At 38.6% G+C, this 19,141-nt stretch overlaps 1 protein-coding gene across 7 annotated transcripts in view; it reads left to right on the forward strand.

The window, feature by feature from the left end:
* The window catches only part of ergic1 (endoplasmic reticulum-golgi intermediate compartment 1), a 35,638-nt gene that overhangs the window by 9,686 nt on the left and 6,811 nt on the right, over positions 1 to 19,141 (forward strand). For 2 of the 7 annotated variants that reach the window (XM_053630365.1, XM_053630363.1), the window contains exons 2-4: positions 12,794 to 12,855; positions 14,528 to 14,600; positions 18,132 to 18,226. In XM_053630365.1, the coding sequence (XP_053486340.1) occupies positions 14,551 to 14,600; positions 18,132 to 18,226 (145 nt within the window). In that variant the 5' untranslated portion in view covers positions 12,794 to 12,855; positions 14,528 to 14,550. Of the gene's footprint in view, positions 1 to 5,867; positions 12,856 to 14,527; positions 14,601 to 18,131; positions 18,227 to 19,141 lie in introns of those variants that run through there. The other 5 variants (XM_053630364.1, XR_008386499.1, XR_008386500.1 and 2 more) reach the window with 5 other exon arrangements.

A 19,141-nucleotide genomic window follows, 5' to 3' on the forward strand; every position in this document is an offset into this window, starting at 1 on the left:
ATACATACTCGCGCTCACACACATACATACATACTCACGCACACACATACATACACACATACATACATACTCACGCACACACATATATACATACATACATACTCACACACATACATACATACTCACGCACGCACACACATACATACTCGCGCTCACACACATACATACATACATACATACATACTCACGCACACACATACATACATACACACATACTCGCACATACATACTCACACATACATACATACACACACATACATACATACTCACGCACACACATATATACATACACACACACATACTCGCACATACATACATACTCACGCACGCACATACATACATACTCATGCACACACATACATACATACTCACGCACATACATACATACTCACGCACATACATACATACATACTCATGCACACACATATATACATACACACACACATACATACACACATACTCGCACATACATACATACATACTCACGCACGCACACACATACATACTCGCGCTCACACACATACATACTCACACATACATACTCACACATACATACATACACACACATACATACATACTCACGCACACACATATATACATACACACACACATACTCGCACATACATACATACTCACATACATACATACATACATACATACATACATACGCACGCACACACATACATACTCGCGCTCACACATACATACTCACACATACATACTCACACATACATACATACATACGCACGCACACACATACATACTCGCGCTCACACACATACATACTCACACATACATACTCACACATACATACATACACACACATACATACATACTCACGCACACACATATATACATACACACACACATACTCGCACATACATACATACTCACGCACGCACATACATACATACTCACGCACACACATACATACATACTCATGCACACACATATATACATACACACACACATACATACACACATACTCGCACATACATACATACTCACACATACATACATACATACATACATACACACACATACATACATACATACTCACGCACACACATATATACATACACACACACATACTCGCACATACATACATACATACTCACGCACACACATACTCACACATACATACATACATACTCATGCACACACACATACTCACACACATACATACATACGCACGCACACACATACATACTCGCGCTCACACACACACACATACATACATACATACATACATACTCACACACACACATACATACATACTCACACACATACATACGCACGCACACACATACATACTCGCGCACACACACACACACACACACATACATACATACATACATACACACATACTCACACACACACACATACATACATACTCACATACACACATACTCACACACACATACACATACATACATACTCACGCACACATACTCACACACATACATACATACGCACGCACACACATACACATACATACATACTCACGCACACATACTCACACACATACATACATACGCACGCACACACATACATACTCGCGCTCACACACACACACACACATACATACATACATACATACATACATACATACACACATACATACTCACGCACACACATACACATACATACATACTCACGCACACGCACACATACACACACACACACATACATACATACATACATACTCACACACATACATACATACTCACGCACACACATACATACTCACGCACACACATACTCACACATACATACATACATACATACATACACATACATACTCATGCACACACATATATACATACACACACACATACTCACACACATACATACATACTCACGCACACACATACATACATACTCACGCACACACATACTCACACATACATACATACATACACATACATACATACTCACGCACACACATACATACTCACGCACACACATACATACTCGCGCTCACACACACACACACACATACATACATACATACATACACACATACTCACACACACACACATACATACATACTCACATACACACATACTCACACACACACATACACATACATACATACGCACACATACTCACACACATACATACATACGCACGCACACACATACACATACATACATACTCACGCACACATACTCACACACATACATACATACGCACGCACACACATACATACTCGCGCTCACACACACACACACACATACATACATACATACATACATACATACACACATACATACTCACGCACACACATACACATACATACATGCACACGCACACATACACACACACACACATACATACATACATACATATTCACACACATACATACATACTCACGCACACATACACACACACACATACATACATACATACATACTCACACACATACATACATATTCACACACATACATACATACTCACGCACGCACACACCTACATACTCGCGCTCACATACATGCATACATACATACACACATACATACATACATACATACATACTCACACACATACATCCTCGCGCTCACATACATACTCACACACACATACATACATACTCACGCGCACACACATACTCACACATACATACATACATACATACTCACACATACATACATACGCACGCACGCACACATACATACATACGCACGCACGCATACACACACATACATACATACGCACGCACGCATACACACACACATACATACATACTCACACACACACATACATACTCACACACATATACATATTCACACATACATACATACATACTCACGCACGCACACACATACATACTCGCGCTCACATACATACATACATACATACATACTCACACACACACATACATACTCGCGCACACATACATACTCACACACACACACATACATACTCACACACACACACATACATACATACATACATACTCACACACATACATACATATTCACACACATACATACATACTCACACACACATACATACATACTCACACACATACATACATACATACATACTCACACACATACATACACACACACACACACACACATACATACTCACACACACACATACATACATACTCACACACATACATACATATTCACACATACATACATACTCACACACACATACATACGCACGCACGCATACACACACATACATACATACGCACGCACGCATACACACACACATACATACATACTCACACACACACATACATACTCACACACATATACATATTCACACATACATACATACATACTCACGCACGCACACACATACATACTCGCGCTCACATACATACATACATACATACTCACACACACACATACATACTCGCGCACACATACATACTCACACACACACACATACATACATACTCACACACACACACATACATACATACATACATACATACTCACACACATACATACACACACACACACACACACACACATACATACACACATACATACATACTCACACACATACATACATATTCACACACATACATACATACTCACACACACATACATACATACTCACACACATACATACATACATACTCACACACATACATACACACACACACACACACACATACATACTCACACACACACATACATACATACTCACACACATACATACATATTCACACACATACATACATACTCACGCACGCACACACATACATACTCGCGCTCACACACATACATACATATACATACATACATACTCACACACATACATACTCGCGCTCACACACACATACATACATACATACTCACACACACATACATACACACATACATACATACATACTCACGCGCACACACACACACACACACACATACATACATACTCACACACATACATACATACTCACACACATACATACATATTCACACACATACATACATACTCACACACACATACATACATACATACATACATACATACTCACACACATACATACATATTCACGCACACACATACATACTCGCGCTCACACACACATACATACATATACATACATACATACTCACACACATACATACTCGCGCTCACACACACATACATACATACATACTCACACACACATACATACACACATACATACATACATACATACATACATACTCACGCGCACACACACACTCACACATACATACATATACATACATACATATTCACACACATACATACATACTCACGCACACACATACATACATACTCACACACACATACATACACACATACATACATACTCGCGCGCACACACACTCACACATACATACATACATACTCACACACATACATACATACTCACGCGCACGCTCTCACACATACATACATACATACATACATACTCACACACATACATACTCGCGCACACACACATACATACATACACACACACACATACTCACGCTCACACACATACATACATACATACATACATACTCACACACATACATACATACTCACACACACATACATATTCACACACATACATACATACTCACGCACGCACACACATACATACTCGCGCTCACACACATACATACATACTCACGCACGCACACACATACATACTCGCGCTCACACACACATACATACATATACATACATACACACATACATACTCGCGCTCACACACATACATACATACATACATACATACATACATACTCACACACACATACATACATACTCACACACACGCACATACATACTCACACACATACATACATACATACATACTCACACACACATACATACATACTCACACACACATACATACATACTCACACACATACATACTCGCACTCACACACATACATACATACATACTCACACACATACATACATACATACTCACGCGCACACACACACACATACATACATACTCACACACATACATACATACATACATACATGCATACTCGCGCTCACACACATACATACATACTCACACACACATACATACATACATACTCGCGCTCACACACATACATACATACTCACACATACATACATACATGCATACTCACGCGCACACACATATACATACTCACGCACACATACATACTCGCGCACACACATACATACTCACACACACATACATACTCGCGCACACACATACATACTCACACACACATACATACATACATACTCGCGCTCACACACACATACATACATATACATACATACACACATACATACTCGCGCTCACACACATACATACATACATACATACATACATACACACACATACATACATACTCACACACACATACATACATACTCACACACATACATACTCGCACTCACACACATACATACATACTCACACACACATACATACATACATACTCACGCGCACACACACACACATACATACATACATACTCACACACATACATACTCGCGCTCACACACATACATACATACATACATACATACATGCTCACACACATACATACATACATACATACATACATACATGCATACTCACGCGCACACACATATACATACTCACACATACATACTCGCGCGCACACACATACATACATACATACTCACACACATACATACATACATACATGCATACTCGCGCGCGCACACACATACATACTCGCGCACACATACATACTCACACGCACACACACATACATACTCGCGCACACACATACATACTCACACACACATACATACATACTCGCGCTCACACACATACATACATACTCACACATACATACATACATGCATACTCACGCGCGCACACACATACATACATACATACTCACACACATACATACATACATACATACATGCATACTCACGCGCACACACACATACATACTCGCGCACACACATACATACATACACACACACACATACATACATACTCACACATACATACATACATGCATACTCACGCGCACACACATACATACTCACACATACATACATACATGCATACACACACATACATACATACATACTCGCGCTCACACACATACATACATACACACACACACATACATACATACTCACACATACATACATACATGCATACTCACGCGCACACACATACATACTCACGCACACATACATATTCGCGCGCACACACATACATACATACATACATACATACATGCATACTCACACATACGTACTCGCGCTCACACACACATACATACATACATACATACATACACACACACACATACATACATACATGCATACTCACGCGCACACACATATACATACTCACGCACACATACATACTCGCGCACACACACATACATACACACACACACATACATACATACATACATACATACATGCATGCATACTCACGCGCACACACATACATACTCACGCACACATACATACTCGCGCACACACATACATACATACTCACACACATACTCACACACACATACATACTCGCGCTCACACACATACATACTCACATACATACATACATACATACATACTCACACACATGTACATACATACTCACTCACACACATACATACTCACACACATACATACATACTCACACATGTACATACTCACACATGCGCACACACACATATATACATACATACTCACACATGCACACACACATATATACATACATACTCGCACATGCGCGCGCACACACATATATACATACATACTCACACTCACTCTCTCTCTCTCTCTCTCTCTCATCGGCCTCAATCATATATCTCCAGTTCATCCTCTAATAACTGATTTCCAACAGATAAGTCATGTCCTCTTATCCAGTGGAAGATTTGTACAATCATAACATAGACTTGATAGAATCCTTGATGAAACTACGCTGGCTGAATGGGTGTAGACCATTACGAATAATAACCATCCATATTGTTGAAATAAATCTAAAATATATATTTTTAAAAAGCTCAGGACGGGGGTATATATGCATTACGTATGGATGCACAGTATGGACAATGTCTGTTGAAGTTATATTCACACATGTTGCGATACACATTGCGAAACATTAAAAACAAAATATCAGTGTCTCCTGAAGGTGTCAGGTTAAAGATTGCATTGTTCTGATGACTGTTATTTACTTTGGTTGGGTTACATAGATGGTCCGATTCACAGAAAAGTGTTTGAAATCAAAAGATTAATGAGATGATGGATCAGCTTTCATTTCCTGATATGTACATCAAGATGTGATAAACCCACCAAGTTTGAACCCACCCATTTTTCAAGTGATCAAAAATATTGGAACACGTGACTGACCAGTCTTTCCTGTTGCCCAGGTGTGCCATGTGAGATTGAGTCATTGTTTAAACAATGAATAGCTATGAATGTCTAATCTCGGTTTGGGTCTTGGGTTTGGCCTGTGAATGCAGCATTTGTTGTTTAAAAAGGATAAGCCATCATGAAGACCAGAGAGCTGTCTATGGAAGAAAATCAAGCTGATTTGAAGCTGAGAAAAGAGGGAAAATCAGTGTCTGGAGTCATTACACAAGTATTGGGCATAAGATAAGATGTATACCTGTGTTGATCCCCTGTAGGGAGGAATGGAATGTCCTGAAAAAGAAAGTACACCAGTGGTTTCTAACAACCAGACATTGAACAAGTTGAGCAAGGAAAATAACAGCAGCTGATAACAGAAATTTTGTGAAAGCTGTGACGAAAAAGCCAAAAACGACAGTGGCATCAAAACCACCTCCATGGGGTAGGAGTGAAGGTATCTCGATCCACTGTTGAAAGATTTATAGAGAGCAGTACAGAGGTCATACCACCAGATGCAAACCACTCATGAGCAGTAAGAATCGGAAAGCCAGATTGGAATTTGCAAAGAAATACAGAGATGAGCCACAAAAGTTCTGGAACCAAGATGAACCTCTACCAAAGTGATGGAAAGGACAAAGTGTGGACAAAGAGGCGATCTGATCATGATCCGAAACATAGAAACTCATCAGTCAAGCATGGTGGAGGTAGTGTCATGGCTTGGGCTTGCAAGGCTGCTTCTGGAACAAGCTCACTAATCTTTAATGATTGAACTTGTGATGGAAGCAGCAGAATGAGTTCAGAAATCTACAGAAACATCCTGTCTGCTAACTAACAGAGAAATGTATCCGACATATTAGGAGGAACTTCATCGTGCAGCAAGACAGCGACCCAAAACACACTGCAAACACAACAGAGGACTTCATCGGGGGGGAAAAGTGGAAAGTTTTAGACCGACCAAGTCAATCACCAGACTTTAATCCAATTGAGCAGCATTTCACCTCTGGAAGAGGAGACTGAAGGGAGAAACCCCTGCAAGCAAATAACATAAAGAGGCTGCAGTACAAGCCTGGAAAAGCAGCACAAAAAAAGAATGCAACAGTCTGGTGATATCACTGGGTCACCAGCTTGATGCAGTTATTGCATCAAGCATAATTAAAAGATTCGCAACCAATTTTTAAGTGTTATTTAGTTTAAGACTAGTTTAAGGGTAGTTTTTCAGATCTAGCACATAATTATAGCATCGACTCTGTTTCTACTCAGAGGCTCGGTTAATGGCTTAAGCTCATTCGTTTTTAAGTTTTGTTAGGATCAGACAGTCACTGGATTTCATCCTAGGTTTTGCCTGATAGTTGTTTCTGCATTCATAATTTTGAGTTGCTGTTACATAGAGCAGGGCAATATGATTATATAATATCAATGTTGTGATCGTATAGCAATATAGCATTATCTTTTTATTCCAGTTTTTTTTTTTAATGATCTTTAATTGTTTTATGGCAGTTTATCAAATCGTATCTTGGTACATATCTTGTATCATGGAAACGTTCAATTTATACATGTTCAAATTATCATGATTTTTTTTCTTCTTCTTCTTCAAGTGCTGTTGACTGCTCCTGATCAGTCAGAGGGCGTTGATTGATTGAATAATTTTCTTTAATACCAGTAGTACCAGTGGTTCCAGCTGCAAGCTTTATGTTAATGAACTCATGCTAATATGTTACTGTTTCTTTGATCACAATGTACACAAGGACTTGTATGGTGGATGCGCTACATAAACAGAATATATATATATATAACGTGTAATGGCTGATATTGTGGCGTTTTCTGTGATGAGACGTTTATTTATGGAAGGGGTCTCCAGTGTCGGTGCTTCGTAACAGTCTAAGATAAACCTGCTCACCTGCTACCTACTCACGTACCCTGTTATTGATTACTTTCTTACATCAGCGTGATCCATCATGTTTTCTTACTTACGTCACCCCCACCTACTGATTCAAATCGTTCTGCCTACCAGCTAAGGCTATCCGAGCAGGCAGCGGTTGGCGACTGGTTACACGGAAATGGAAGCAGACCCTTATGGAACGTTAAATTTGTGGCCAAAATAGATAAAGACTCTGTTATGGAACATTTTGCCGAGCCCTGTTTGTCTACCATCCAGTCATACGTGAAAGTCAAACTGTAATACCAAAAGGGTGTGAAAGTGAAATACGTGCTCATCTTCTCAACATGATTGTTAGTCAGTCAGCCAGTGAGTGCACTACCAGGCGTTTGTAACACGTCAACTTGAGGGTTTTAGCGAAAACAACGAGGTGTCCTTTCATAGAGCTGCCGAACAGCATAGAAAGACATGAAAATAGAGCTTACATTTATCTTATTCTTTTAATAAACAGCACCTGAAAGTAATACGTGTTAATAGCAGCCTGTTACTGCTGTCATGTTTCTTTTTTTCTTTTTTTTACCCTGGTGTTTATACTGTACTGTAGATAAGACGTAGTGTTTTGTTGATTTCTCAACTAAACCATTTTTAAGTACAGTCTGTATTGTTCCACATTTGAGTTGTGACACAGGAAGTGAGAACGGGTCTGCTCTATAACCAGTACAAGCAAATGTTATTATTCCGCTTCATATGCTCTCACTTGGGTACAGAATGTGCTTGAAACTAGAACGTGCGCTTTTTTTTCTTACTTTTTTTTTCTTTTTTTTCTTTTTTTTTTATAACGGCCCACGGTTTTCTGTTACAGTGTCAACACCCGAACTACAGTATGACTCACTAACAATCCAGTTCTGAGCAACCAAGTCCTCAGCTGGAGAAATGGCATTCAGGAGTAAGCAGTAGGATAGGCTGTAGAGTAGAGAATATGTAGTGCACTGGATTTAGCCATTAACACTGTTGTAAATTTCATGAAAAGGCATTTTCCACGAAGGAACAGGAGCAGCACGTAGCGCACGCACCACTCTTTAATGACCTTTGAGCACGAGCACACGCGGTCGTATATCCTACTGACTCGGGTAAGCTAATTCAGGGAAGTGGTCATTTGCATGGTGGTAGAAATGGAACAAGGTTAATGGGGGTGGATTAATCAGTGACATGATGATGCATACATGAACGAAGTAGGCTTTGCGTGGAACATGATTTTGAACCTAATTAAATGAATAAAACTACGTGCGTCTGCATTCTGGCCTATTTCTCTAAAAGTGTGGCCTAAATGCAAGGTTTGGCTGATGTTGCCATACAGTGTTAAGGGTCTGGTGTTGGTTGAGGACACTCTCCCCCATAATGCCCCATTTACCTCTCAGTTATGTGTATGTGGCAATGTGAGAGGTGTGAGATAAGCAGCTTGTATGCATTCCTGACTTATAAAATAAAACCATTTCAGTCATGTTATACGAATAAGTTCAGTCTAATGGATGTGTGAAAAGATTTCTAAAAAAAAAAAAAAAAAATTCTTAAGAGCCATCAGTCTCTCGATTAAGAACAGTTTTCCAAAATAACTTTTGGCAAGATTAAATGTTCTCTCCTTCTTCCTGTGAAGTAAGAAACGGGCATGTCACACGTACTTGATATTTGATACAGGAGATAACCTTCTCCATTCTCCCGATTGCGTCAGATATGATTTTCACATCGCAGCGCTTGGTGGAAGAAATGCGCCCAGATGTTTGTGTGTATTTATTTATTTATTTTTTGCAGTGATGATGTGAGCGAGGGCCGGGCCAAGGCTGCGACGCGGCGAAACGATTTAAACACCGAAAAAGGCCTGGAATTGTTTGTGCAGGAGCGCGGCTGGAGAAAGCTCCTAAAAAAGGCAATGCTCGAGCTCTTTCTACAGAGGGAGATGGTGTTAACCCCATGCTCACAGCCGAGGCAGAATCTCGTTCAGGTCCATGTGGACAAACTAACTTTTATCTAGAACGCTTTATACGAAAGTGAAAAAATGTTTTTTTTTCCGTTTTTTTTTCTCAGTTCCTTGAGATACCTCTGCATCTACTGATTAATCATAAATAATCACCGTCGTATCAGTCCAGAATCTCGTTTTGATTCGCTGCTGCGCAATCCGTGTGTGTAAACTTTTCCACACAGTTCTTCCGAATTGAAATGGTCACTTCTGAACATCTCGAGTGTTTAAATTTTTTTTTAATTCTGTTTATCCACCCAAGGTGATTAATTCACTTTTAGGGTCTGTATAGGATCAGTGTGACGAGTGTTGGCTTTACATGTACACCATACATATTCTTATTGTATCTATTCTATATATATATATATATATATATAATTATTTTTTTATTTATTTATTTATTTTCGTTTTGAACATTTTAACTGTAGATTATTAAATATTTACACTGTTCAGGAACATTTAGGCTTTTTCTTAATAAATAAAAGTATTGCTTTAGTGCTATTAGGACTAGTAATAAGTTCCTGTAAAATAGGGAATTGCTGTGGAGACTTATAATACAGTACATTTTTTGCTTTGAAAGGAAATCTGAGGAGGTTTAAAGAATATGGGTGGGGAAAAAAACTTCATACTGGATGAAGATATTGCATTTTATAGTTATACAGGTATAAAATTAGTGTGTTGTAGATTTGCTGACTTAATTTCAAAGAAATGGCTGTGCTTTTAGTGTGTTTAAAATCTAGGGAAAATCAGATTTCAGTTTTCAATATCAGATTTTTATATATAATATATATATATACTTTATTTTTTACAAGTCTATGTATTTAACATTGAAATTACCATATATAAATGTAAGATGATTATTATTATTATTATTATGTCTTATTTTAGGCTTGAAATTCTAATGTTCTATTGACATCATTTTTTTAAAATTCCAACATTAACTTATTGAAAGAAGCACAATTATCTCCTAATATAACAAAACTATTCCTATTTTTAAATTTGTAAAAACGTGTAGAACGATCCCTAATCTTATTCCTCATTATGAGCTTATGATAAAGCAAGATTTTCTCACTTGACGTTTTCGTCGGTTTTGCAGTGTAATCCGTTACTAATGCATGTCTGTTTCAGCAAAAAAAAAAAAAAAAAAGAATAAACCTGCTTTCATCTCTTTATAGTTTTAAAGAACGGCCCTTAAGAATCTCTGAAGTTTTTCTTTGTGAGGATTGGGGGGCAGTTGTGATCGTTTACTTCCTTTTAGGTGGGATAGGCCGTTCAGTCAGGTCTGAGAGCACTCCCTTTGGCCTCAGTCACACTGTCCTGTGAACATGCCACAGGAATAAAAGGTCTGGAAAATAAAGGAAGAGGTGTGATGTTAAGGCGCCGAAGGCAATCTGTGGATTTCTTGGCCTGCTGCCATGGTTAACATTCCTAAGGCCCTGTCAATGTTTTTAACTCTCTGGGAACAGAATGTGCCTTCACATGTGTGCTTCTCAAGAGCGTTACGTGTTTACCTTTTTTCTCTTCTCCTGCTTCCTCTGACTAGTCTTCCTTCCTTCTTACTAACTTCTCTCTCTTCCTTCCAGGTTTGATATATACCGGAAGGTGCCCAAAGACCTCACCCAGCCCACATACACTGGAGCCTTCAGTAAGTAGTGTTTACAGATTTCTTATCAGCTTATACACAGGTCTGTCCAGGATTTTCCGCCTCCTCTCCATTAACCCCCCCCCCCCAACCCCAAATCTCACTAATACCACCAGTTTAAGTACTGATTGGTCAGTTGCTGTGCTCTTTGCCCTAATCGCTATGTTGTCAACATTCCAGTCTTCCAACTGTTTCCTCACTGATTGCTCATTGTTTAAGTCCTCATGACACAGCAGCACTTGGAATTACACAATCATAGGAGTAGCCCTTTGACTCAAGTTATATTACCTACTACATTGGCATTCCCACTTGCATTCCAGTGGCCTTTGTTATGACTGGTAAGCCCGAAGGTAGATGAGCTCATCTTTAGTCATATTCATCGAAATATTATCCAAGTACTCCTTCACCCAGGAAGAAGAAATATTTGATTTTCAAGCCAGAAGGTGTCATATGCTCGTGACGTGATATGACAAACATTTGATAGTCTTTAAAGCCATTATTCTGCTGGGAAAGTTGACAAACTTGATCTCTTTTTAAGACCAGAGTGTTTATTCAAGACCAGAGTTAAGTGTATCAGATTAAATAGCTGTCAACTAATATGATCTAACTATTAAAATTTAGTGAGGGGTAAAATACCTGAATAAAGGTCGACCACCAATCACCATTTATTAATTTTTTTTTTGTCCTATCTAAATGGAAGCGGTGATCATATTCTCAGTGCTTAGATCTGTGGTGTATTTGTCATCGCAACACTCCCTACTGTTTGTGCTGTAGCTAAACATTAGCTTGTGTAAACTGGAATGAACCGCAGCACGCCAAAGAATGACGTGGCTGCAATGAAGTCATGTGACTCTCTGAGTCACTGGTGACTGTCTCCATGTAAATAAAGCTGTGCTTACTCGAGCTGTTTTTTTTTTTTTTTGTTTGTTTTGTTTTTTTTTGCGTGTTATTCATTTGATCACATGGCCGCTGACCTGCACAGGAAGTGTGGCAGCCCAGCCACATACAGTATCGCTCGTCTTTAGGTTGACGCGATGACGTAATTCCACAGTTCTATTTCATCTTGACTGTGTGGTGTTTTGTTTTTTGGGGTTTTTTTGCGTCCGTTGAATAGGATTGAAAACATGTATGTTTCATATCGAAATCAAATGCATGCGTTAAGGGGAAAAAAAACCCCTTCCAAAACAGAAATACAGGGTGAGGAGGGGGTGAAAGGAAGGGTGAAAAAACTGCAGAAGGGAAAAGAGTGTATTAATATGTTTGAAGATGTTAAATATTTTTAAAATTAAATATTACAATATTTTTTTTTCTTCCAATTTTACAATATGTTGGAAGTATTTCGACATATTGTTTGCACAATGTAAAGTAATAACTAGATAAATTGAGAATGATACTTTGTCATATTTAAAATGCCAGTGTAGAAATGTTCTTATCTCTTATGGGATCTCATGGGGGGTAAATAAGTAGTAAAAAAAAAAGGTCTATGCTTTGGATAAAGTCAAAAATAACAATAATTCGCTATAAAAGGCTTTCTGAGTTGAGCTGATTTCACTGCTGTCCTAAACAGGGCTGCTGTTTGTAACACTGACAGTAAACCAGTTATTATTGTCGGTTGCTAAACCAAAACCCCTGATGCGTAAGCGTGTGTTCCTAACCTTGGTCTCCCTCCCCACAGTCTCGATCTGCTGCTGCGTCTTCATGCTCTTCCTCTTCCTCTCCGAGCTGACGGGATTCATAGCCACAGAAATGTATGTACTGCCAGCGTGTTCTCCAAGCTTACATCAAGTGACGGGTAAAGCGCTAAGGGACAAAATGTTACCGCTATGTATGAGTCACCTAAATTGCCGTAGCGACAGCTTGTTGAACAACTTCTCTAAATAGTTACATCTTGCACATAACCGAAGACTGTAATGTACATCATTTAAATCATATTAGAGCCCATGTACGAGCTGATGGAGGGGTGAAAAAAGTTACTGTAAAGATGTAGAGTGGTACTTTTTGTTACATAATGCATGTGACCTGGTGTTCTAACCTTTAGCAAGTCAAAGTGAGTTTCACACAGGATATATACTCTGACTCTTCTCAACTTATTTGCTTAGCATGGGTGTGGGGAAAGAAGGAGGAAATGAGCAAAGATTCTGCCGTTTAACAGTTCTCTTTTTTTTCTTTTTTTTAAAAATAAATAGCTGTTGTAATAAATAAGCACAACCTATTTTACAAATACACACAATACAGTGGGCGCACGGTGGCTTAGTGGATAGCACGTTCGGCTCACGCCTCCAGGGTCGGGGGTTCGATTCCCACCATGGCCCTGTGTGGTCGGAGTTTGCATGTTCTCCCTGTGCTGCAGGGGTTTCCTCCGGTACTCCGGTTTCCTCCCCCAGTCCAAAGACATGCATGGTAGGCTGATTGGCATTTCCAAAGTGTCCGTACTGTATGAATGGGTGTGTGAATGTGTATGTGATTGTGCCCTGCGATGAATTGGCACCCCGCCTTGTGCCCAATGCTCCCTGGGATAGGCTCCAGGTTTCTCGTGACCCTGAAAAGTATAAAGCAGTATAGAACATGGATGGACACAATACAGTTTTATATATATATATATATATATATATGTATATGTGTGTGTGTATATATATATATATATATATATATATATATACACACACACATATACATATATATATATATATATATATATATAAAACTGTATTGTGTCCATCCATGTTCTATACTGCTTTATACTTTTCATATATATATATATATATTGTGTGTGTGTGTATATATATATAAACTATATATATATATATATATGTGTGTGTGTGTGTGTGTGTATATATATATAAACTATATATATATATATATATATATATATATATATATATATATATATATATATATATATATATATATAGATGTGTGTGTGTGTGTGTGTGTGTGTGTGTATGTAAGTTTTATTCCCATTTTTATCATTGTGTTAATAACGCAGGATGCATTTGTAGGAACATGCATGCATTTATGATCTCCATTTCTCTCTTTCTTTCTCTCACTTTCTCTCTCTCTCTCTCTCTCTCCATCTTAATTAGCGGTCTACCGATTTTTACCGATAACTAAGTTGCTTTAGTTACCTGCCGATGACCAATTAATCAACCGATAGTACTTTAAAACTGATACTGAATGAAAACATAACACTCGAAGTAAAATATTGGTGAACTTTATTACAAAAATAAACAGTACTGACTGTACCATGAAAATGTACAGTACTTTTTTTTTTTTTAATAAAGCAAATATATAAATATAATACACAGTGGGGGAAATAAGTATTGGACCAGTCAGCACTTTTTTCAGTAAATATATTTCCAGTAAGGTTATTCACATTGAAATTTTCACCCGACATCAGTATTAACTCAAGAAATCCGGAAATATAAAGAACTCACAACATTAAAGTCCATAAATGAAGATGTGTGTAATAAAGTGGAATGACACGGGAAAAAAACTATTGAACACGCTCACTGAAAGCGTTTGTATGAAAAAGCAAGCCTAACAGAAAACTATAAGTGTATGCACTAATGATTGAGAACACTTATTATACTGATTAAAGTTTGTTTTATGAATGCTTAGTTCCTACCAACTGCTGCGATGAGAAACAGGATTAACCAGTCAGAATCATTCAGTTTCCCTGTTTCTGTTGGGAAGTTGCTGACCAGAGATATGAAGGTGAGAGCCTATGAAGTTGCCTGCTGGATTTTACCGCAAAAGAAAAGTAGATCAGGATTTAAGATAAGCTATAGTTTTCCCCAACTGCTAACTGCCGTAAAGATATTTTTAAGGCAGCGTTATGAATATGGTAAGCTTGGTTAAAGGTAGATTGTGAACAGAAAGAATAAAACGATCAGGATTTCATTGTTTTTATATTTCCTAAATGAATTCCTGGTTACACCACTGCCTATACCCCATGTGTTTTAAACGCGAGTGTGACTCGCATCAAATGCAGCAGGCGAGTTTTGCTTTTGACCAGCATTTCAAAACTGTGAGATACGCACCTCGTGGATCTGCTCGGATTTTAGACGGCATGAAAATGTTGAGTAATGGTTCCTACGGGAACGTTGCGATATGAACTTTTTGCAGGGTTCAAATGAAACAGTGGTGCGCATGCCGATGTTACAGAGAAGTCCTCTGTCCTGAAGACTGTCCCGTGTCGGCAAACCTAAAGGAAGAGCTTTTACTGTTGGAGGGCATCGACACTGGAGGCTCCTTCTTCCATTAATGCGAAATAAACGTCTCCGTACAGAAAGCTTCAGGGATTTCTATTACAGTCGCTACTTCTGTCAGAGCGGCTGTAGAAAATGAACCTTCAGCACAAGTTTGTGTTGTTAACATGATGTGAAAGTAAAGCCTGCGTGTGTGAGATTTTGTGTTGAAAATGTGTTAAGCAACTTAGAATGTGGCACCTTTTGTTTGAACCCACGCATTGATGACGATTGATTGTTTAAAGAATTAACAGCTCCGGATGTCTACTCTTGGTTTGAGCCCTAGGTTTGACATGTGAAGACTGCATTTCTTCACCGGTCAACGGATAAACCAACATGAAATGAAAGCTGTAATTCTGATCTCGCGTTTCGTATTCATCTTTTGATCTCAAACCCAAATGTCTCCAATGGGATCAATAGCCACGCTGTTCCAATACTTTCAGAGGGGATTGTATGTCATGTGATCTAATTATTGTTAATTATTATGTAAGGAATAATTGACACACTTGCCCTCTCGCGCACGTTTGCCCTCTCGCGCACGTGCGCCCTCTCGCGCACGTGCGCCCTCTCGCGCACGTGCTCTCTCTCTCGCTCTTGCTCACGTGCTCTCTCTCTCGCTCTTTTTCGCTCTCTCTCTCTCACTATCACTATCTCTCTCTCTCTCTCTAATAACTGCATATCAATGGCTCAAGCCTCCGCTTCGCCTTCGTGGCCGCGTTACCACCATTTTTTTTTTTTTTTTTTAACAATTCAACGGCCCGTCGTCAATTATTCCTTTCGTATTTCTGGAAAACCGTAGTTTTCTGTCATTTTGTTTTGTTGTTAGATCTGTGTGCTTTGGTTGACAGTAGACTAACTTCAGTCATTTCAGTTCATTGATCTGGAACTGTAATCTGGTTAAGACCTGATCAGAACTACTCCAAAAATAATTGCACACCTCAGAAAGCCTGTCAGCCAATCACAATCGAGAATTCAACAGCGCTGTGGTATAAAATAACGTACCCAATATGTGACTTTTGTCCTTCTTTACAGAGTGAATGAACTGTATGTGGATGACCCAGATAAAGACAGTGGAGGGAAGATTGAAGTGAGTTTAAACATCAGTTTGCCAAACTTACACTGTGATTGTGAGTATATACATAAAATCCATCAATATTCATATTACCCCCTGATATCAATGCAATATTATGTGCTCTTTTAATTTGACCGGCCTTCTTGTCTGTATTATTTGTTACTGTTATTGGAGTGATCAAGTCTAGATAAGAACATGTTGTACACAGTTGACTAGACCAAGACTTCCTGCACAGAAAATAAGCTTTAATTTACCATCACACTGTGTGAATTTCCACAAAAGTTTTCGTACTGAAACGCTGAAGCTCTCTGTCAGACGGAGGGAACCTTCCCCATCTCTATGCAAATGTTACGGAAATAGCACTCGCTTTTATGGTAAAAACTGCCATGTCATCAGTTGTTGAACTTAAGGTTGTTTACTCATCATAGGCTGTAACTTACTTTCCTGATGACAGAAAAGAGCATCAGGATTTGCAGGCCACTGATGCGATGGTGGGAAATTAGATCATCTCACAGAATTCATAAAACATAATTACTGGACCTAATAAGTAACCTAATATTACTTGTTTCATTGATGGTGTTGTAGGCCATCAATGTACGTTTTTATTATTTCTTTCTTTTTTTTTTTTTACCTTGTACCTGCACTTCTACATCATATTTGTCTTCGAGTTTATGCTAGCACCGTCTAATATGAACTGTAAGAATAATCTAGATTGTAAAACAGTAATTTACGGTTGCCTTGCCTTTAATATAGAGCACTAATTTTGAGTCTCATTTGAAGTTGAGACTGTGCTGTGAATTAAACAAAACATAAATCCTTAAATACAAAGATTTATTTATTTCATGCCACACCTTTTTCCTTATTTAATTACCAGTAGTAGGTAAACTAAAATACTAAATAAAATGTATTTAAAAAAAACTCCACATGTTCGAAAAATGTGAGCGGCACAATATGAAACATCCTGGAAATG

The sequence above is a fragment of the Ictalurus furcatus genome, chromosome 8 (assembly GCF_023375685.1).
Source record: "Ictalurus furcatus strain D&B chromosome 8, Billie_1.0, whole genome shotgun sequence".
NCBI classification, from domain to species: Eukaryota; Metazoa; Chordata; class Actinopteri; order Siluriformes; family Ictaluridae; genus Ictalurus; species Ictalurus furcatus.